The sequence below is a fragment of the Mastomys coucha genome, unplaced genomic scaffold (genome assembly GCF_008632895.1).
Source record: "Mastomys coucha isolate ucsf_1 unplaced genomic scaffold, UCSF_Mcou_1 pScaffold21, whole genome shotgun sequence".
In the NCBI taxonomy this organism is placed as follows: Eukaryota; Metazoa; Chordata; class Mammalia; order Rodentia; family Muridae; genus Mastomys; species Mastomys coucha.
In genome coordinates, this window is record NW_022196904.1 from 54,941,287 (window position 1) to 54,963,217 (window position 21,931).

The 21,931-nt window shown below is 42.3% G+C and overlaps 1 protein-coding gene across 4 annotated transcripts in view; it reads right to left on the minus strand.

The window, feature by feature from the left end:
* Fam189a1 (family with sequence similarity 189 member A1) overlaps window positions 1–21,931 on the minus strand; it is a 421,960-nt gene that overhangs the window by 58,068 nt on the left and 341,961 nt on the right. For all 4 annotated transcript variants that reach the window (XM_031386885.1, XM_031386887.1, XM_031386886.1 and 1 more), the window contains one exon: window positions 9,488–9,622. In XM_031386885.1, the coding sequence (XP_031242745.1) occupies window positions 9,488–9,622 (135 nt within the window). The remainder of the gene's footprint in view (window positions 1–9,487; window positions 9,623–21,931) is intronic.

Below are 21,931 nucleotides of genomic sequence, written 5' to 3' on the forward strand. Positions count from 1 at the left end.
TAGATGAAGCCATGTGGGTGGAGAGCCCCCCATGACAGTCTTAGTGGCTTTATATAAAAATGGAGACCCAAACTAGCATGCTTGCTCTGTCTTATCATGTGACACCCTCTGTCTTACCAGGTCAAATGCTGCATTTCTGGGCATCCCAGTGTTTAGAACTATGAGCCAAATAAGCTTCTTCTATACTTTATAAATTACTGTGTCTCGAGGATTTTGTTATAGTAACAGGAAGCATACTAACACAAGCATCGTGGCTAGATAAAGCGTGAAGCTTTTTAACATTATCCTTACCTTTGTGTGTGTGCACTTGTTGAACTGGTTAATTAGTTCTCAGGGTCAGGGTGTATGTTAATTGATTCTCCGATATTCCAGCAGGTGTATGGACAAGGGCTGCTGAAGGCATCCTAGTAATTTAAATACCAGGGCTTCCTTGGCTATCCATGAGTTGACCACAGTTCTTCAGGCACCACTGTGTCTCCATCCTCTAGCAACTGGATTATGTTGTGGCAAAGGATGGACCAAATCAAGTATGGAAGCCAGAAATCTAGACCTACCACCAGTTGTGAGATTGTAGCTCTGTCTCTGCACATTATGCTCTCTCCTCCATCTTCTCTAGAATGAAAATAACAAGAACCATCCCGCTAACCTCACTGACACTGAAAAGCAGTACAATGTATTAAAAGGGCTTTGCACACAAGATCACAAGGATGCCACTGAAAGAACACACACACACACACACACACACACACACATGCATCATACTATCTGGTCTCATCCTGCCTCTAAGTAGTTTCTGCCATGGTACGTTCTGTCTTATGCCACAGGCTTTCTCCTGTGGCCCCTCTCAATCTGACCACCTCCCCTGTGGCCTTGATATAACAAGCCACATGCAATAATTTTATTCAGCTCTTCTGTGATTACATTATTTCTCCTCGGAAGTTCCTGTAACCGGTTGCTTACTGATTGCGGAATCATATCAATGCCCCCAAAGAAACCTCCTAATTCATCCCCCACCCCCGCTCTCTGAGTCTTTCTCTCTCTCTCTCTCTCTCTCTGACAAGATACATTTAAAGTAAAAGCACACATACGCTCACTCAGGAACTCATTGGTTTCTTGGGAAATGTTGATTCCCCTCACCTGGGTTAGCTTTCCTACTTGGCTTAGTGTAGCTTGATAAATTAAATCAGGTACATGAAACTAGGTCTTCCAGTCTGTTTTGAATTAGAATCAGGTCCCTACAATAAATCCATAATGACTTTTGAAATTAACAAGGCTTTTGTGGGAGGGGGAGTTATATAGTATCACACATGGCACATATCCCACTAATTAATTCTGATTTTATAACTTTTTAATTAATTTCTGATTTTATAATTTTTTTGTTAATACTGAATAGAAAACATCATAGGTTTTCAATGGATTTGGCCTGGCTAATGCAATCTTTAAATGCTAATTTTTAAAAAATGCTTATCATTTCTTCACCATCTTATCTTACAAAAGAATCGACAGTATTTCATCCAGAAAGATCCACAGAGTTGATTTCTCAGTTGCACTGACTCACCATTGTCAAAAGTTTGAGAAAGCAGACACCCAAATCCTCATTTTTATATCCTGTTTCCTGCCTACTCCGAATGAGAAATGTCCCTTCGTCAAGAGCAGGGCAGGGATGGTGGGGGACTGAGAGCCACAAAAGAGACCAGCGTACTGCCCAGATTGATGGGAACTCAGGGGCTCCTTCTGACCTCTTCCAGGTTGTGCTCTTCTTCCCCACACAATGAGTTCAGGCCAGTAGGATATCACCACGCTCCTGTCTATACAGATCTGAGAATCCTTGCCTGGCACAATGGAGTTCTGGGTCCCCTTAGGTGGCTCTGTTCTGTTCTCAACTACAGAATACAACCTTTTGCTGTGGGTTGAGGTGTTAGGTTTAAGAAACTATCAATATCTTTGACAGAGAGGGTTTCTGTCCCCAGGGTTCTCTACTAATGCTTCAGAGTGGTGAAGGGCAACAGGGAAGGGAAGGGTAGGACAGAGCGGGCAGAAGACAGAAAGAGATTTATGCGCTTCTGGGTCTCCAAACAAAGACTTCATGTCTGCATTTTATTCTGGATTCTGAGTCCCTTCCTCATCAGACACAGGAATAGCCCTGGGCTCTTTCCCTGGCTGGCAGATTGTTCAGGTGTGACCTGGCACCACTCAGGAAACAGAGAGGGCACTGTGATAGCTAACAAGCATTTAGCCAACCCTCACTAAGTCAGTACCAGTTCATTCTAACACTACCAAAATCAAAGTTCTTTGACTGTCAAGCCAATTATATGGGATTTTACCAGCTTCAACTGAGTTCATTAGCTACAAGGATGGATAATCTATAATTTAATATGGAGACTTAGATATGGATTGTTACTAATCAGGTAAGTAAGACCTCAAATGAGACTATACAAAAGATCAATGAGCCCACTGTAATTGCTAACCTAAACAGAGATCAAGGAAACCAACCAAGAAGTATTTCTCCACCCTCCTCCTCTGCTAGGTATAGGGATTGTTCTTCAAAGGCTAAACAGGGCTCCCACACACTTCTGGGCAGATCAGCCCTGCTTAAAATGGCCCCATTCCTCACCATCCAGGTTTGTTCTGGGACCCGAGAGCTTTAATACTAGCGATGTTCCCTGAGAAGCCTAGGAGGAAGTCATACATCACAGCATGTCTTAAGTTTTCAAAAGCAACATCATGTTAAAAATGACTGTGCCAGTAATTACGAGAAAACTCAACAACCCGATGAGATTCATGTGTCTCTCAGAGGAAGAAGTATCTGTAATTGTGAAAAGAAAGTAAAAAAAAAAAATCCTTAAGCAAAGCCCACTTAAAGAGCACAAGCTTGTGTTAGCATGAAGGGGTCAGGAATCTGCTTTAGGGCTTTGACAGTATCCATGTTCCTCAGCAGATAGATCAGAGAAAGACGAGAAATGGTACAAGTTCCACTAAGGAAGAGCCAGACAAAGGGAGAAGAAGGCAGCTGCTGACAAAGGGCCAGGCCTGGGGTACAGGGGCTCCAGGACTAAGATGAAGACAGACAAACGGAGCTGCCAGAGCTTAACATCTCACTGAAAACAGAGGCTGGGGGGACACCAGGGAGGGAGACTTCAGAAAAGCAGAGTGAACTGGGGTGGAAAATACAGTTTTAAATGAGAGAAAAATGGTAGTTGTAAAGTATGGATAAAAATGCTCCACAAAATGTGTCCAATAAATTGAACTAGGGAAAAAAAATCAAATGTGTACTTCCAAGAAAATGTGTGTGGGTGGGAGAGATGGTTCATTAGCTCAGAGCATGAGAGTGCACTCTGCTCTTGCAGAGAACCCAAGTCAGGCTCCCAGCCCCACATCTGGTGGCCAACAGTTGCCTGGAGCTCTAGCCGAGGGGGATCTGACACCTTTGTATGGATTCCCAAGGTACCTGCACAAATAGCCACACGTCTACACATTGAAACATATTATAGAATAATAGGAATAAATCCTTAGAAAACTTGTCTGAAATAAAGGAACATGCAAACACATATATCTGAGCACATGGTATCAAGACATATCTTAATGAATAGACCTAAAAATTGAAAAAAATGCTATTGAAACTACACTCAAAAGCTATCATATCAGCTCTAGTGGCTAAGATGGACAATGAGTAAGGCCACGCGGGTAACTGACATGACAGATAGAAGCAAGGTGGGCTTGGTCATGCTGCAGTAACAACTGTCCCCAGCACCACAACAAAACCTTACTTGTCATTCACATTATACACCCAATCTGGGTAAGCTGCAGGAGCCTCTGTTTCCTCCGGTGATCCGCTGATGGGACAGTGACCATTTATAATTTTCAGTTTCTGTGGTAGAAGGAATATAGCTCTGAAGACTCACCCCATGGTCAAGGCTTCAGAAGTGATGTACATAAATTTGCTCACAGACCCTCAGCAACAATGGAGAGCTGAGAAGTACAGCTTTCTAATGTGTGGGGAAAGCTAGAAAAAATTAATTAATTAAATAATTAAAATCATTTTAAAATTAATTAAAATGAATTAACTTTATGTGTATGCACCTGAGCAACTGTATTGCACCATGTGCCTGCAGAAGCCAGCAGAGATCAGCAGACACATGGATCCCCAGGAAGTAGAATTACAGGCTGGGTGTGAGCCACCATCTGAGGACTGGGAAATTGACTCCAGATCCTCTGTGAGAGCAGCAAGTATGTGTTACCACTCACCCATCTCTCCAGTCCCGGATGAAGAGTTTTAATAAAACTTATGATCATAAAAAATCTAAGAGGTGAAAAGGTGCTAGAACTCTCCCTTTGTAAATATTCAGTGACAACAGAGAGTGTTATGACAGAACACTGGAACACTGGGTACTGCAAAATCCCAACTAAAACTGGGCCCATTGACACATCAGGCCACCAACCAAATTCCAAGAGAAGGATGGAGCCTCTGAGAAGAAACCTGAGAACTCCCTCGAGAAAAGACAGTCAGACACCAGCTATAGTGGAAAAGATAGGCAATAAGTAGGACCATCAGGTAAGTGGCCAGATGATAGATGGAAGCAAGAAGCAGCCTGGTGGAAATGCTAGGAATAGGGAATAGCCAGGAGTAGTAGCTCAAACCTGTAATTCTAGCAATCGAAAGGTAAAGGAAAAGAAGACTGCCCAAGGCCAGCCTAGGCTACATAGTGAGACCCTGTCTTGAAAAAAAGAAAAAAAGCAGTCACAGACATAAAAAAATAAAAAAGCCTTAATGTATAGTATTATCAATACAGCCAAAGCAAAGGGGCCAGAGGGTGGTTTAGGGGATGCAGGTTGGCTCACCACTGAGAAGTCCATTTCGTCACCATGTTATCAGACTGCAAAAGATAAGAGTAAAGATCAAAGAGGAAGAGAGGAACAGATGCTAAACATTTCATATTCTGTGATGCTGCGGCCCTGCACTGTGATAGCTTACCAGTTTCTGCCTGAGAGCTACAGGATTAAGTAGAGCCATAGGATTAAGATGTGTTAACATTTTACTGAGCTCTGCTTGTATTCCTGCCTGTTTCAGTTGAATCCCTTTCCTCTTATCTCAAGAAAGCAAAGGTTTGCAGAGCATGTTTGCAAAGATGTCCTGAGACATGCTCAACACAGCTGTCCTGTTGAACTGCAAGAGCCCATGTAGTGAAGGATGACCTAGGGGCTGTCTGCAATAGCTCCATCTCTAAGTATGCTTAAACCGCAAAGGAGATTTCCCTTCAGTGGTTCAAGACATGGAGACCACCCTAGGATGCTCATAGAGACAGAAACCAGAGATGTCAGATGGTCACATGGACAGAGAGTTCATCACTGTTGCTCAAACTATAGAGGCTGAAAAACAAATAAACAAACATGCTTCAGGATGGGACTAGACTCCAGAAGTTTAGCTCTGTCCACTGCCTGCTGGAACACATCAATAAAGCTAAGTGGTGTTTGGTTTTCTGAGAGCCCGATTTCTGTAAGGAGGTGACCTATGTTGATGCTGTAACCGACTGACAAAATACAACATCTACTCATGGACAGGAGTGGGCTTTACTATCGTCTGATGGGAAACACGGATCAGTTTGGAGCAAACAAACAGTGCAAGATCTAAAATCAGGAGCAGGGAAAAAAAATGTGTGCCCATGGCACCTCTGTTAGGCCACATTCTGGAGTTTCCCATTACAGAAAGTAAATAAATAAATATATATATATAAATAAAAGTAAGGAAAGGGAATGGGCCATCCAATCTGGAGCTGGTGACAGCTCATCTTAGGTGTTGACTACCCTGGATGAAGGATACCAAGAGAACCACTGATTCCAGGTGTGCCTGTGAAGGGGATTTGCATACACATCAGTGGACCAAGTGGGAAGGTCTACCCTCAGTGTAACTGTATACCATCTATCTAGTCAGCTGGAGTCTCAGACACCACAAAATGTGAAGGTGGCAAAGTCCCCTTCTTTCAGCCCTCTCCTGCCTGGGACATCCAAGAGCTCCAAGCACTCTGAACCTTGGGACCTCTCAGGTCTTCTGGCCTCCGGCCTTAGGCTGAGAGTTACAATCTGTATCCTTAATTCTGAAGCTTTTGGCATTGGACAGAACTTCGCTGCCAGAATCCTAGGCTCTCCAGCCTATTGTGAGGATTTTCTGGCCCATAGTCAAGTGAGTGAATTAAGTCCCCTGTCCCGAATCTATATGTACAAGTGCCCTGCTGGGTCTGTTCTCTGGGGAAGCATGGGTAATCAGGAGAGGAGATGTAAAACAGCCTCTGCATTACCACAGGGGCAGCTGCCAAGGAGTCCCTACTGCTGGCAACTGAGTTTAGTAAGATCGCAGGATACAAGTTCAGTAACAAGCATCAAATCTGGATACAATGATGAGAGATGATTCTAAAGTATTATGGAAATAGCACCAATAAATGGAAAAGAAGGACAAATAACTCAAAACATGTGAAGATCTATAAACTGAAAATTACATGCTGATGGAGATAATAAACACTGTTGAAATAAAAGAAGACCTAAATAGACACTTTCAAAGCTACATGTGGGTTCCACACAATCTCAATCAAAATCCCAGCAGGACCACCACAGAAACTGCCAAGCTTATTCTAACGTGTATGTGGCAATGCTAACGACCTAGGATAATGGAAACAAGTTCAGAAAATAACAAAACTGGAAGACAGCAATGAACCACAGACACTTCTGATCCTCTTCATCTTGCTGATCTCAGGTAAGAGCAAGTTTTTATTCCAGTACCACTACTCCCTAGAGAAAGAGGCCTCCCCTGGGAGACAGGAGTAAGGGCATGCTTCTCCTAACTCCAAGTCACTACTATGGCTAGGCCATCACCCTCCCACCTCAATCATCAACCCTGGTTCCCTTGAGCCTTCTGCCATCAGCTCCGACAGCCTCTTCCTTGAGAATATTTGTTTTTCAGATATCAATATGAGGTTTGGGAGAGCCTTTCTTTGTCTTCATCTCTTACCACTGTCCTGGGTATCTGCATCTACATGAGGAAGAGCCACTGACAAGGTTCAGAGGATCAGCTAGGCTAGCCAGCCTTGACTTGAATTCCTCAGCTTCCCTTGGCTAATCCATAAAAATATTCCCCATTCTTTTCTCTCATTAAGGTAATAGAACAGCACACAATGATACTGCACAGTCCAGGCCACCCAGGCCTGAGCCTGCACATTTAAAAAAATATCATTTTCCCAGAATACCATTACCTTTCAATTTGCATCTCCTTAGAGGACCCATGAAACTGGGTTGTGGGTCTCACTGAATAAAGATTCCAAGGAGAAGTTGGGGACTTTGAGGCAACAGACCAAATACTCTATATAACCCATTATGTAAAAGTAAAATAAGTAAGTAGCAAAATGGTTTGGCTAAATGTTTGCCAAAGGCCCACTGTTAAAAGTTGGGCCCTTGGGACTGGAGAGATGGCTTACCAGTTTAGAGCACTTGCTGTTCTTACAGAGGAACATAATTTGATTCTCAGGACCCACACAGCAGTTCATAACTATCTGGAATTCCCATCCCATCCTGTTCTGGCTTCTGTGGTCATCAGGCACATGTCAGCCAATAGTTGTACATATAAAAAATAAATACATATTAAAAATGTGGGGGTTTAGGAGGACTTTAGAAGTTCTCAGGTCACTGGAGGATAACCTCCAAGGGGGTTGTGGGAGACTGGCTCTTTCCTCTTTTGCTTCTACTCCCCTGCTTGGGGTAAGATGAATAGTTTTGTCTCACCATGCACTCTTGTGGTAGTATGCAGGATCACCATGGTCCAGAGACGAAAGCATCATCATTTGATCACATGTTTGAAATACTAAAACTGTACAACAAACTAAACCTTTTTTCTCCACGTAGATGACTTAGATATTTTTTTTAATGGTATCAGAAAGTTGATTGACACACATTAGTGGTCCCTAGAGCCTTAGATTCCCTGAGAGCTTGCAGCCCTCCCAGGAAGTGATGGTCATGTTGTCACTATAGCTACCTATGGTCTGATTATGGAAAGAAGGCATAACTGGGCTTAAGCAGTAACTTAGAAGTTATCAGGATGAGATCTTAGAGTGAGCAATGTCTGCCTGCTCCCTTTTGCAGTGGGTTGTGAACAGCCATGCAGGTCCTGGGCACTGTTCCTGAATGTAGGATGCACAGGCCCTGCATGTAGGATGGTACAGACAATGAAGGGAAGTCATGTAGGACCACAAGAGATAGTTGGTACCAGAAATGCATCCTCATGGACCTGCAATTCTAGCCTCCTCCGTTCTCATTGGGAATGTCACTTTGGGTACTTGGCCCATTTCTAAACGTGGACAAGGCAGGCACAGGGGAAACTGCCCACAGACTAAGTAAGCACAGCTACATGCTAGGTGGCCACCTTTTTTCTTCTTCCCCAGTTGGAGGTAGCTGTCTTTAGAGCCTATGGCCCTTGTAAACCCTGCTTTCTGCCATGGACAATAGCTCCCCACATACTGTAAACAAGCCTCACCACCCAACCAAGAGGTCTCTTAATGTCAGTGCAGCTTTTCAAAACATTTCAGGCACTTCTGTTCAGAAACAAGAAAAGACCTGCGTTGACTGTTCATATGTATTTGTAAGCAGCCAGCTTGTGTTTTCAGTAAATTAACCCCTGTAAGAAGACAGATGGGGGAGGAGAGTATAGATAGCCTTTCCATGTCCTCTCCCCACCTTTATTTTGAGACAGGGTCTCACTGTGTATCCCTGACTGGCCTAGAATTCTGTATGTAAAACAGGTTGGCCTTGAACTCAGAGATCCAACTGCCTCTACCTCCTGAGTGTTGGGGTTAAAGGTATACCATCATGCCCAGGTTCTAAGCCCCTTTATAAAAGATCAGATGTTCTATATGAGAATAGATTACCCTGGGAGACTCTAAGATTTCTTTCTTTAAATATCTTTTAATCACTTTATTTATTTAATTTTTTGTTTGCTTATTTATTTAATGTGGGTATGCATGAGCATGTGTGTGAGGAGAAGAGAATACAGTTTTCTGGAGTCAGTTATCTCCTTCCTCCACATGGACCCTGGGGGTCTAACTCAGGTCATTAGCTTGGTGGAAGGGCCTTTACCTACTGAGCCACCTCACCTGCCATAAATATATTTTTAAAAGCAAAATGAATAACCATGTGGTCCTTGTCAGAGTTACAGCAGAGACTGTGAAGAAAAGAGAAAAAAATTATGGCAACCTCATCTGTGAAGAACTCAGTCAGCCCTTCTTATCAGAGGCAGGAAAATGACTCGGCAAAGACGGAGACAGGGGCCAGAAAGCAGAGCTTCCAAATAGTCTACAGCCCTTTAAGATGCTCTTTCCTGAAGGCTGGTCCCCAACCATCCAAGCACCCGGATGAATCATGAGCTGAAAGGAATCTATATGCTAATAACTCTTCCTTAATGTCTTCAGGAGAGGGGAGAAATGCATGCGCAGGCAGTGCCCAGCCTCACCTTCAAGGTCAGCCGCACAGCATTACAGTTTTCCTGCAGCGGGTTCAGCTTCAGTGTCTCCCCGAGGTTGCTGCATCCGGATGAGTGGTGTTGCAGCTCACAGCATACACACACCTCCACACTGTCGAACTTGATCTAAAGAGGGACACAGACAAACCTCACCATTAGCACAGCATTTGGCCTCTGAGGTATGGCATAGTAAGGACATGTGAAATCGCTCCCCTGGAAACATACGATTACACCTAAGACAATTTCCACTGACCAAGACCATGAATGCCACTATGAATTCATTCTACTTCTTTTTTTAAACAACAATGATTAGAAAAGGAAAAGGTAGAGCTGGAGAGCTGGCTCAGTGGGTAAAGGGCTTGCCTGCCACATGCATACCAGCATCTGAGTTTGAATCCCCAGAGCCCATGGGAAGCTAGGCAAGGTAGCATGTGTCTATAACATATATGTCTATATCCTTGTCTAGGTCTAGGTTTAGATCTAAGCTTAGGTCTAGGTCTATGATGTCTATGTCTAGGTCTATGTCTATGAGTTAAATAGCTTGGAAAACTAAGTGTCACAGAAGGAGACAAATGCATTCAAAGAACTTTGAAAAACAATGGCAATGCAAGAAAAAATATGAGATTTTCAGCTACAAGGAAAAGGACAGATTTAGCAGTGCCAGAGAGAGAGAGAGAGAGAGAGAGAGAGAGAGAGAGAGAGAGAGAGAGAGAGAGAGAGAGAGAGAGAGAGAGAGAGAGAGAGAGAGAGAGAGGAGACAACAGAAACCTGGATATTAAATGCCTAACCAGAAAACATTGACTTAAATCTGTGGGATTTTACTCAAAGCTGATGTAACATGAAACAAATTCTCTCCCGTAGACTAGCAGGTACCCCACTTCCAATAAATCCTGATGAATGTTTCACACCAGGGGACTCATTGCCTGTGTTTTTTTCCTAGACAAGTATTAGCCAAAAGTAACTGTAACAAATGATTCTTCATTGTATAATGTACTGCAAAGGATGGTGCCACAGACTTCTATGGATCATGCCTGTTATTCCTTATCACTGGGTATCAGGTCAGGCCACATCCACAGAGAAAAGGGGTGTACTGGGACTCATCCCAGGCTGGCTTTCTCTACAAGACATGTCCCCTGCAGGTAAGAAGCTCAGGGCCCCATAGAACTTCCCCATTTGACTCACTTGAGCTGTGTCCCAAGACAACGTCTACACCAAGCTCTTTCCCTGAGTTCCTATGAAACATTCATCATGCTTCGTCCCTGGGCTTCTGCTTATCAGAAGGGCTTTCTCCTTTTAGCTTTTCTAGCCTGTGCTGATCCCGGCTTCTCTACCCCAAGCCACAGGAGAACAGCTTCAGATTTATCCCAGGGCACCCTCAGGACAGGGGGTGGAGGGCTTTGTGACTGGCTCTTGACAGCAAAGGTGGGCAGAAGGGATGGGATAGGAGCTCTGAGCCTCAATCTTCCTTGGCTTTGTGATTTTGTACCCACCCACACTTCTAGAACTAAGGACCTTAAGAAAGAAATAAGACTATGCTCAGGGGAATTAAAGGGCCCCAGTCCAGGACTTAGCAGGAGATTCATGGAGTATAGCTATATATCTTGTTTGGCCATTGATATATGCACTCATCACTTTATTATGAAAAGCCTGATGGTTTTCAAGTCATCCAACGAGGTCATAAGCATTCAAGCTCACCTGCATCTTCACCAATGTTCCCTAGGTGATGCTAGACTCTCACACTCTTGTCTGTGTGGTGTACGTATGATAAAACAGCATCACATTTTAGGACAAAGGGCTGTTTTCATTCTTCCCCGTGGTCTTTATCATTCATCCTGTGAAAGCACATGTACACACACACACACACACACACACACACATTCAAGCACCCAGACCTCTTTCTCTCCATTGCCCAGGAAGCTCACCACAACCCTCCCTACTTTGGTGATTACTCATGTGCTTCCATCTGTATATCTTTACCACTGACATTCTGATTAATTTCACATGTTTTCCCAGCTTTATGCATTTCAAGTGTATTACTATATTTAGATGCAATTGAGTGATGCTTGTTGGCATCATATTATACAGCATGAATACACTCTATTTTTTTTTTTAATGCCTAATCTACTACTGATGGACATTTCAGATGCTGCCAATGTTTGGTAGTTAAGAGTACTCTGCATTCATGTCCCAGGACACACACATGGCCTTTCATTTGAGTATAATATACCTATTGGATAGAGCTACTGGGCTTCTAGGGATCTTTGTAGACAATAATGCAAGAAAATTTACACAGCACCAGAACAGTGCTGGGCATCCTTAAATTTCACATCCTGGCTTTTTAATTTTGGCAGGAAAAGTAATGAAGGGAGAACCTCACAAAAATGAGAGACTAGGTCAAGAAAAAGAGGAGAAGGAGGAAGTAGTGGTGGTAAAGGAGGAAGGGGAGAGTAGGAAAAAGAAGAATGATGTACATAGACAAGAGACAAGGAAATTCAAAGGCCATGAGAAAAGAACAGACAGACAACTTCTGTGACCAAGCAAGTCACACAGAAGCAGGAGTCAAAGGCTCCGGGAACTATTCTGAAAATGGAAAACAAAGCTTGCCAACGCCACTGGAGCAGTCTCGAATTGACAGACCTTCAGTCCTTTTGGAACAACTGGAAAGAATTAGAAGCAGGAACATAGGACACTAAACACAGCAAAATAAAACAATTATAACTTCAGAATCTAAGAGCCAGTACACTCAAGTGCATGGTTCTGTTAAACATGTGGCTTGCAAATTCTACAGTGTCTCATTTTATACAGCTTCTCCTCATCACCTAAGACAATTATTTGTAGAGTAAAAGTTTCCAGTGTTGGTGCTGGCTAAATATTTTACTCTTGCATTCTAATCATTAACGTAAGAGCTTTATGCTGAGCCCTAGATTCTGATGATTCTCTACTGATTGTCTCTAAAATTTTCTCAAAGGTTTTTAATCATTGCTTTTTGATTCACCAGAATTTTTCAGTTAATTTTTGTGTGAGATACAAGACTTTGGTTGAGGCTGATTTTGCCTAGAGATGTCTAACTAATCTAATGACTGTGGCAACACCTTCTTTTCTGCATTGCTTTGTCAAAACTTAGCACTCTGTATCTGTGTGAATCCATTTCGGGCTTCTCTGTTATATCCCACTGGTCTGTCTGTCTGTCTGTCTCCACTACACAGTCTTGATTTCTACAGCAATAATGCAGAAATGAAATAAGTAGATGTATTCCATTTTATTCTCTTCAAAATTTCTTCTTCCCATATGTGCTTTAGAATATTATTGTCAATGTCTATAAAATTTTTGGCTGGGATTTTGGTAGGAGTCAAGTAAACCTACATATCAATTTGGGAAGAACAGATACTGTTCTTATGTTCAAATGCAAGAATAAAGTACATATCTCCACTTTTTAAAATGTATGAGTCTGATATATGCTTTGTTAAGTTTATATGTATTCTGAGAAACTATAAATGATATTTCAAGGTCTCTTGAAGAGGAAACTTCTGGTTTCTTTGGAAAGTCAGTTATGTCAAATTATGTTTTGCTGGGGTACACAGGTGAAAGGATGTTTTGCTAAAGCAGACATGTGAAAGAATGTTTTCCTGAAGCAGACACAGGTGAAAGAATGTTTTGATATAGCAAATACATGAAAGGATGCACGATGTTCGGAAGGAATATAAATATGACACCACAGACCGTGGGAGCTCGAACATTGGTTTGCTTTGCTCTGCCTCACTACTCTTTGCTAACGACATACATGTATTTGTCCACCTCACATTGCATTGTTGAGCTTTGCTTGTGGCTTGTGGTCGTAGTGAGAAACTTGCCACAGAACGTCTTCTAAGGTTCCTGCAGCTTCTTACTGTGCTTCCGAGGCCTCCTGCGGGTTGGTGAGGTTTGCAGTTTCTTCTGGATTGAACTTCCCTTGCTGGTTCATGTGTGGTGTTTGCTACTGGACTGAACTGCTGATATCCTGATAACAAAGATTGGACTCACCCCCAAAGAAATATTTTTAAACAGGTCTACTTCCCCTGTGTCCTAATGACTTTTCTACTACTTCTGGTAGGTGTTGGACTAGAGGGGAGATTGAATGTTTATTAAAGTAAGTTGAGAAAAGTTTATGCCTACATTCTCCTTTGTCCTTTCTAAGGTAGAGTAACTGATCGAATTGTGTGCTTCTATGTGTCCTATAACCTTTCCAAACCCATTGATTAGCTATTTGTATTGTTTGCTGTCTTTTAAAAATTTTCATTGTGATTTTATGTATTTATATGAATGTTATATAAATCGAATTGATTTCATGTTATCCTTTGCAATGTGTATGTCTCTTATCTTATTTTCTTGTCTGACTACATTGGCTTGAGCTTCCAACACTGTGTCTATGTTGGATAAGGCCTGTGAGGATTAAGCATGCTTACTTTGTTCTTTATTTTAGGAAAAAATTATTCAATCTTTCATATCAATTGTGTTGATACAGGATTTTGCAGCCACTTTTCTAGCTTGAGGGCATTACTTAGGCCTATTTTCCTAAGCTAGTTTTTGACTGTTATATTTTTCTTTAAAAATATGAGTTCACAGAAGAGTTAGGAAAAGGCTTAAAGGAGCTGAAGAGGATGGCAACTCTATAGGAAGACCAACAGCATCAACTAACCTGGACCCCTGGGAGCTCCCAGAGACTAAGCCACCAACCAAAGAGCCTACACGGCCTGGCCCAAGATGACCTCACCCCTACCCCTGCACATGTGTGGCAGAGGACAGCCTTGTCTGGCCTCAGTGGGAGAGGATGCACCTAATCCTGTAGAGACTTGATGCCTGGGGGATGCGCAGGGGTGGGTAGCACCCTCTAAGAGGCCAAGGGGAGGGAGAATGGTATAAAGAACTCTGGCACAGAATTCATTTATTTACATTTGGAATGTAAATAAAAAAATAATTAATTTAAAAAATGTTAAAAAACAAAATAAAAATGAGTTCACTTTCTTTAATTAGTTTAAATATTGTTCAATTAGAAAAACGCTGAAATAGTTGGTACATAGTACACTAAACTGCAGCTAGATTAAGTACAATTGTCATTTCACAAAATAAAATTATTCAAAAATAGTCATGAATGCTTTACAATTCTAAAGATTAGACGAGGGATTTCTGATTCAATTTTTCATAGAGAATAGATTTTTTTCATACAATATTTTCTGATGTTATTTTTTAAATCACAAAAGGATGTTGAATGTTGCCAAATGTCTGCATCAGCTAACATAACCATGTGCGCGTTTCTTCTTTGTCCTGTTAAAGGGTGGATTAAATTGATTAGCCTTGTAATGATGTGTATGATTTACAAACATGAATATGTATTTCCTTTTGCCATTTTCAAGGACTTTTGCACATTTATTACTGAGTGATCTCTGGGCTTTTTTTTTTCTGCATTGTCTGTGTCTCCTTTTGGTAAAATGATAGTCGTTTCATTAAATCAGTTAATAAGTGTAACTTTCTTTTCTATTTCCATAAATAGTGTACAGAAATGGCAATACCTTTTAAAATACTTGGTGTATTCTCCAGAGAAACTTCTGGCTTTGGGTGTTTTGTTCTGGGCAGCTGTGAAACTATGAATTTCCTTCCCTCACTAGATTTATTTCCTATTCCCTAAGTTATGATAGCCTGCATTTTTAAGAAGTGGGTGACTTTAATGTAACTTCTGAGACTTGTACAAGTGTCTCATGTCACTACCTTATTATCTGCCTGTTTGATGTCCACAGGGCCTGGGAGTGATCTTTGTACTCTAGATCTTGGCCATAAGTGTCTTCAATCTTTGTTTTGCTAGATGTTTGTCAATTGTCTTAAATTAATATACCTATTCCCCAGTGTCTCTATATTTTCAACTAAAATTAATTATATACATTGTAAGTCTATGGGGGACTCCAATGCAGTGTTGATTTTTACATTGTGAATTATTATGTTACACTAATTAACAAATCTATCATTCCACATAACAACTCTTTTGTAGTAAAACATTAAAAATCTACTTTTAGCAAATTTGAAATATATACATTATTATATTTTATTATGCCTACACTGCACAGTAGCTCACTAAGGCTTATGTCCTCTATCTAACTCAGTGGTTCTCAACCTTCCTAATTCTGTGACCTTTTAATACAGTTCCTCATGTTATAGTGGCCCCAGTCATAAAATTCTTTTTGTTGCTACTTTGTAATTTTGCTACTATTATGAATCATAATGTAAATATTTGATATTTCCAATGGTCTTAAGAGACCCTTGGGAAAGGGTCATTCAACAGATGGACTTCTGCTGAATCTACTGAATAGCACAGCTCAGCCTCAAGCATGCTCAGATCCATAGTTGGGCATAATTGAAGACAAAGTCACCACTTCACTGCCTTCTATGATCTATTGAATGATGAAAGGAAAACACAGGGTGGGTGGGTATGCTTCCAACTGACATAAGATAAAAAAAAAAACCTTTGAAGTTGTGACTTTGGTGTGCCTTCTGTGATTCGCCAGTTCACTCTCATCAGCCTCTGTCCCCTCTGTCCTGCCTTGCCTCCCCTGGGCTGGTAATGTGGCTCCTAGTTCAGCCTTCCCCCAACGCTGTCCTTTCGCAGCATGCAAAGGTCACACATCCAGCTCATTTGTGCTTCTATCAGAGAATGGCAAGGGTGTAGCATCCCTCTTTTTGTTGTGTAAGCCCTTTATCCTCCCAGACAGGCTGATGGACCATAAATAAGGGGGCAGGTTAGCTTTTAAATGTTCCAAAGAGATTCACAGAGAATTACTGTGGTTGCATTTGCAAAGCTCTGCTGTGTCTTTTCCAGTGACCCCAACGCCAAGGGGCACTCTTGAAATAAATCTGTCAGCTGCCTGCACATCTAGATGTCAAGGTCAGGGAACTAATCATGAGGTTTCCCGAATTCTTCTTAGAATTAATCACAAAGTCAGTGAAATAACTGATGGAAAAGATTTATTTGGATGTCTCTTCCCTGGGGCCACTGGAGGGTTCTTTGGAGTAGAAAAGCAAGCTTTCCAGCTAAGCCAGCCTCCCACCTTCCTATCCCTGGGACTATCCTCCACTGCAGAAACAGTCTTTCCTTTTGTATGAGCTGCTTCCGTGGAAATGCTGAGCACAGAGATGAAGATGAGATTGTGTAATTCCTTAGCATTCATGAGATAGTTGAGAATAAACAACATTCACCCCGCATTATCCACCGGACATGGGTTCTAGGCCACACACCTCCCTATGAGGATCATCTATGCTATTGTATCTGTACACAACCTGTGCACCCCTTCCCGTGTGCTATCGGTCACCTCTAGGTGACTTATAATGCCCACTGCAATGTAAATGTAGTTTATTGAGCCAGCAGATAGAGCTCACAGATAAGGGGAATTGTTTTTAAAAAGATGGACGTTGGGTGTTGGAGAGATGACTCAGAGGTTGCAAATACTGGCTTTTCTTCTAGAGGACTCGGGGTTTGATTTCCAGCACCCATTCTGGAGCTAACAACAGCCTGTAACTTCAGCTCCAAGGGATTTGACACCTTCTTCTGGCCTCTGTGGGCACCAGGCATACATATGGTACACAGATATACATTCAAGCAAAACACCCATACACATAAAATTTTACATATATATTTACACACACACACATTTAAGCTAGGTGTGGTGGTAAAAGGGTTGTGAGTTCAAGCAGAGCCTGATCTATGTAGCTGAACTCATCCTACAAACTAGATCAAACAACAGGACAGTAAAGGAGCTGAAGACATTTACAGCCAGGCTCCTAAATCCCACTGCTGTGGTTACAACCCACCTACCTCCTTGCCCAAGGTTATAATGCATTGCAAACCAGATGATTGGACTTGACGGGAACTGATATAATTACAAGGAAAGAAAAGAAAAACAACCATGTGGCATGATTCTTGTAGTTTCTTCCTCTGGGTTGATTAGTGCTAAACCAGAGGAGACTTTTTAGAACCATGTGACCGCCCATGGCATGCACACCTGGTGCATGGTGTTTACTCAGTCAACTGTCTGGACTTTTCCAGGACTTCAGAGCTTTACTTGATGGGAGGGGGATTCAGGCTGTGCACCACATGGATGTGTCATGAGGATCCCAGCTGTGTACCACAGGGATTCCAGCTGTGCACCACGGGGATTCCACCTATCCATTTAAAGGAGAGGATGATTTTGCCAGGCACCCACAGGTACTGTGCTGTAGCTAATATGTCTTTACCACTAATATCATGTCCTCTGTAAAACTGGGCATGCTTGTGTCTATTGTGCACATGATGAAAACTGTAATGTCTTCTTGATAAATTGCTCTGATTAATATGAAGTGACCTTTCTTCTGACTACTTCTGGTTTGAAGTGCATTTTGTCAGCTATTGGTACAGTGTTACACTTCTCGAAACGCTTGCTTGGAATACCTTTTCCACAACTTCAACCCAAGGTTGCATGAATCTTTGATGCTGAAGTATGTCTCTTATATGTAACAGTAAATGGACCCCATTTTATAAATGAATCTGATAGCCTGTGTCTTTTGAGTGGGATATTGTGACTGTTAATCATCAGAGTTAATACTGAAAGATATGGAGTCAATTCCACTCAGTTTGTTGATATTTTAGTGTTAGGTATTTTCCTATTCATCATCTGCTTAACTACTGAACTAGCATGGCTTACTCATATTCCACTATCCTATAACCTACCAAAATTAAACCAAGATGAAATTATTTAAAAAGACCTAAAACAAACAATCGCACTGAAACGACAATTAAAACAAGAGTCTGCCAACTAAAACCAAGACATGAGCCCAGAGGGATTCACTGCAGAGTTCACAAGATGTGAGCCCAAAGGGATTCACTGTGAAGTTCACAAGATGTGAGCCCAGAGGGATTCACTGTGAAGTTCACAAGATGTAATCCCAGAGGGATTCACTGCGGAGTTCACAAGATGTGAGCCCAAAGGGATTCACTGTGGAGTTCACAAGATGTGAGCCCAGAGGGATTCACTGTGGAGTTCACAAGATGTGAGCCTAGAAGGATTCACTGCGGAGTTCACAAGATGTGAGCCCAAAGGGATTCACTGTGGAGTTCTATCAAACCTTTGAAGCCAAACCAATATCGATAATTACCAAACTAGTCCATAAAACAGACAAGAAAAGAACACGACCCGCTGCCTCTTTATAAAGCTAGAATTATCCAGATACCAAAGATCAGATTTAAAAAGCAATAAAAGAAAACTACAGCTCAGTCTCCATGCTGAACATAGATGCAAAAATTCTCAATAAAGTACTTGTAAACCAAATTCAAGAGCACAGCATAAAGATCATTTACCATGATCAAATTGGCCTTATCCCAGAGGTCCAGGGATATATACAAATCAATACATGTAATATATCACACAAATGGACTCAAGCACAGAAATTACATTATATTCTCAAGAGACACAGAAAAGGCTCTTGACAAACAGCAGCATATATTTATGATGAGACTATGAATAGATGAATACATCTCAAAACAGTAAGGGCTACGTATGACAAACATACAGACAAATTACACCATGTGAGGAAAACTCAAAGCATTCCCACAAAAAATTAGGATCAAGAAAATGGTTCCACTGCTTCCATACTTATTCAATATAGTACTTAAAATGTTACCAGGGTCAATAAGACAACAGAAGAAATAAAGGAATATAAGTAGAAAGGTCAAAGTATCTTTAGTTTTGGATGGTATGATTATCTGTATAAAAACCCTGAAAACTCCTTTCTCCTTTTGTATAGGATTACTCCTCAACCTGTTAATTGAACACTAGTGAACTCTAGATCTTATTACTTCAATATTGCTGCCTCATTATTGTCCTAAGGGGACAAGCAATTGTGGGCAGGAATCTCTAAAACTATGAGCCAAACTAAACCTAAATTCTTTATAACTTGATCTTCACAAGTATTTTGTTACAAAAACAGAAAGCTAGCTTACACATTTATGCTGGAAATTTCACAGATCCTAGAGTTCACAGATGGAGTATGGACTCTGTAAACATGGAGTTAACTAATACTCAAGATCAGAAGATGTGATAGAGGACAATCTTGTGTGAAACTTTCAGTCATTCAGGCTGCAGAGATGGCCTGTTACACAAGCAAGAGGACCTGAGTTTAGACTCACAGTACTCATATTTAAAAGCCAGGTACCACAGCACACATTTTTAATTCCAGTTCTGGGGGACAGAGACAAGCAGATCCATAGATCTTGTTGACAGGTTACTCTAGCCAGTTGACAATTGTTGAGTTCTGTGAGAGACTCTATCTAAACAAAGATAAGATGATGAGCAATGAAGAAAGACAGCCTAGTATCAACCTCTGGCTTCTCCTGTGGGGCCTGGGAGTTTGGGTTTGGGGACGGCGGTGGGGAGTAGGGCCAAAGCAAGAGTGAGGTCAGAGTGTCCAAACCCCAGAAATCTCATCCTGAGCGCTGTGTATTGTTGGGGTGTTCATGAACTGGAGGTGCTTGGATCTGAAGATGCAGAACCAGTGGCATTGGGTTCTGTGATCAAAGTTAATGGTGCAAACACATTAAACAAAAAAGTTGGGCAAAGTTGCCAACTGGTTGTTGTTGGTCTAGGGGTGTAGTTATTCAAACTTAAGGTTTCTTTCACTCCTTAGTGCTTGGAGGACTACACTGTGCTTGGGGGTAAAATATGGGAACTCCACTTATTTTCTATTTCTAGTTTCTTTTGTAAAAATGCTGAGTTCAGGCTTGTAGGTATTTGTGGGAGGGCTAGTCCCTCAAGATGAGCCCTCCAGATGTAATGAGTCTGTGTCTAGTCTGGTCCTGAGAGACCGTGAGTTTCACTCTACTCTTGAGAAGTAAAGTCCACTCTCCTAGCACCTTGCAAAAGCAGTAGACTCCTCTCCTTCACTGACACACTGAGGGACCCAGGGAAACAGAAACAATACAGGGCTGCATCAATTATAGAGCCTGGATGTCAGCTTCATGCCATCTGAAAATGAGCCATGAATCCACACAATGAGGGTCTATCTCTCTCTTTCTCCATCCCCATCCCCATCTCTCTCATAAACATCCCAGCAAACATTAAAGCCCTGTTAAAGGAAGTAGAGAGACAGCTCTACTGTCCTGATGCTCTTCTGGGAACCTTGGTCCAATTCCCAGCCCCCACATAGTGGCTTACAACCATCAGCAAGCAACTCCAGATGCAAGGGAATCTGACACTCTCTTCTGGCCTCCTCCAGCACCAAGCAGGCAGGTGGTGCACAGACATGCATACAAACACAACATCTGCACATAAAATAAAATTAAAAATTAAAATGTGAAAGGCGGTGTTGAACACAATACCCTCCTCCCCAGAAGGCCTGAATACAGCAGTGTCTGAGAGAAGGAGAGAGAGAAGCAACATCACCTCATGCCTGCAGCATCTCCCCAAACCCTGAATGGGGGAGCTTCTCATCCCACTACATCCCATAGATTCTGACAGGCAGACACTCTCTCGGAGGAGCACTCAACTAACATGGGACTGATGAGGGTGAATTCCCAACAGGGGTTAAGCAAAGTCCAAAGCTTGAGCACACAGGCAGCCAGCCAGAACCTTGGAAGACCAGAGAAATCCAGGCCAACAGGTGTGAGGTGGACCACACGTGGTGATGTGGGCTCCCTGGGAGGCTAACAGATCCATCCCAGTTCCTGTTGTTAAGGGGGATGGGAGTTCCTCCTTTGCCTCAGGGAAGCTGCTGTAAGAGACACCTGTAAGAGACACGTCTGTGGTCACAGACACACCTCCTAATTATGCATCTGGTGCTGGTTGGAAAGGGTCCCAGCCTGGAATCCCTGAGAAGGAACCCCACCAGAGGGCAGCCTATTGAGCAGGCTGCCAAACAAGCATGGAAAAAGTACAAGAGGACCAAGGACCTGGTGAGGAAGCCAAGACCAGACTTAGCAAGGTCACAGCTGCACACACCCAGCACCTCAGCTCCAGCAATTCCTTCAGTCTGTGGCTACGAGAGGCCTTCCCTCCTGAGAGGCCTTCCCTTCAATTCCGAAACCACACAAGTTAGCCCAGGCCTTTCCCAGACACCTGTGGACCCCTGACACACACCACCTGCTCAGAAGCCTGTTATCCCGCCCAACAGCCCAACAGCTGCTGCACTTCTCCCCACCATCTCTCCTGGTAGCAATTTACCTAATACTGCTCCCTGTTGGACCATGAGATTTTTCTGAGGTAGGTGAGTCAGAACATTCTATCTTGTTACTACCCAGGACTAGGAGCATGCCAGATATGGAGCCCTCCATTGATCAGAATGCACCAGTCCGATGAGCATGAGATAGCCCATCTATGCAGCACACTGAGAAACACTTACTTGGAACTCTTGCTGGGTTACTGTATTGATTTTTTTTTTTTTTTT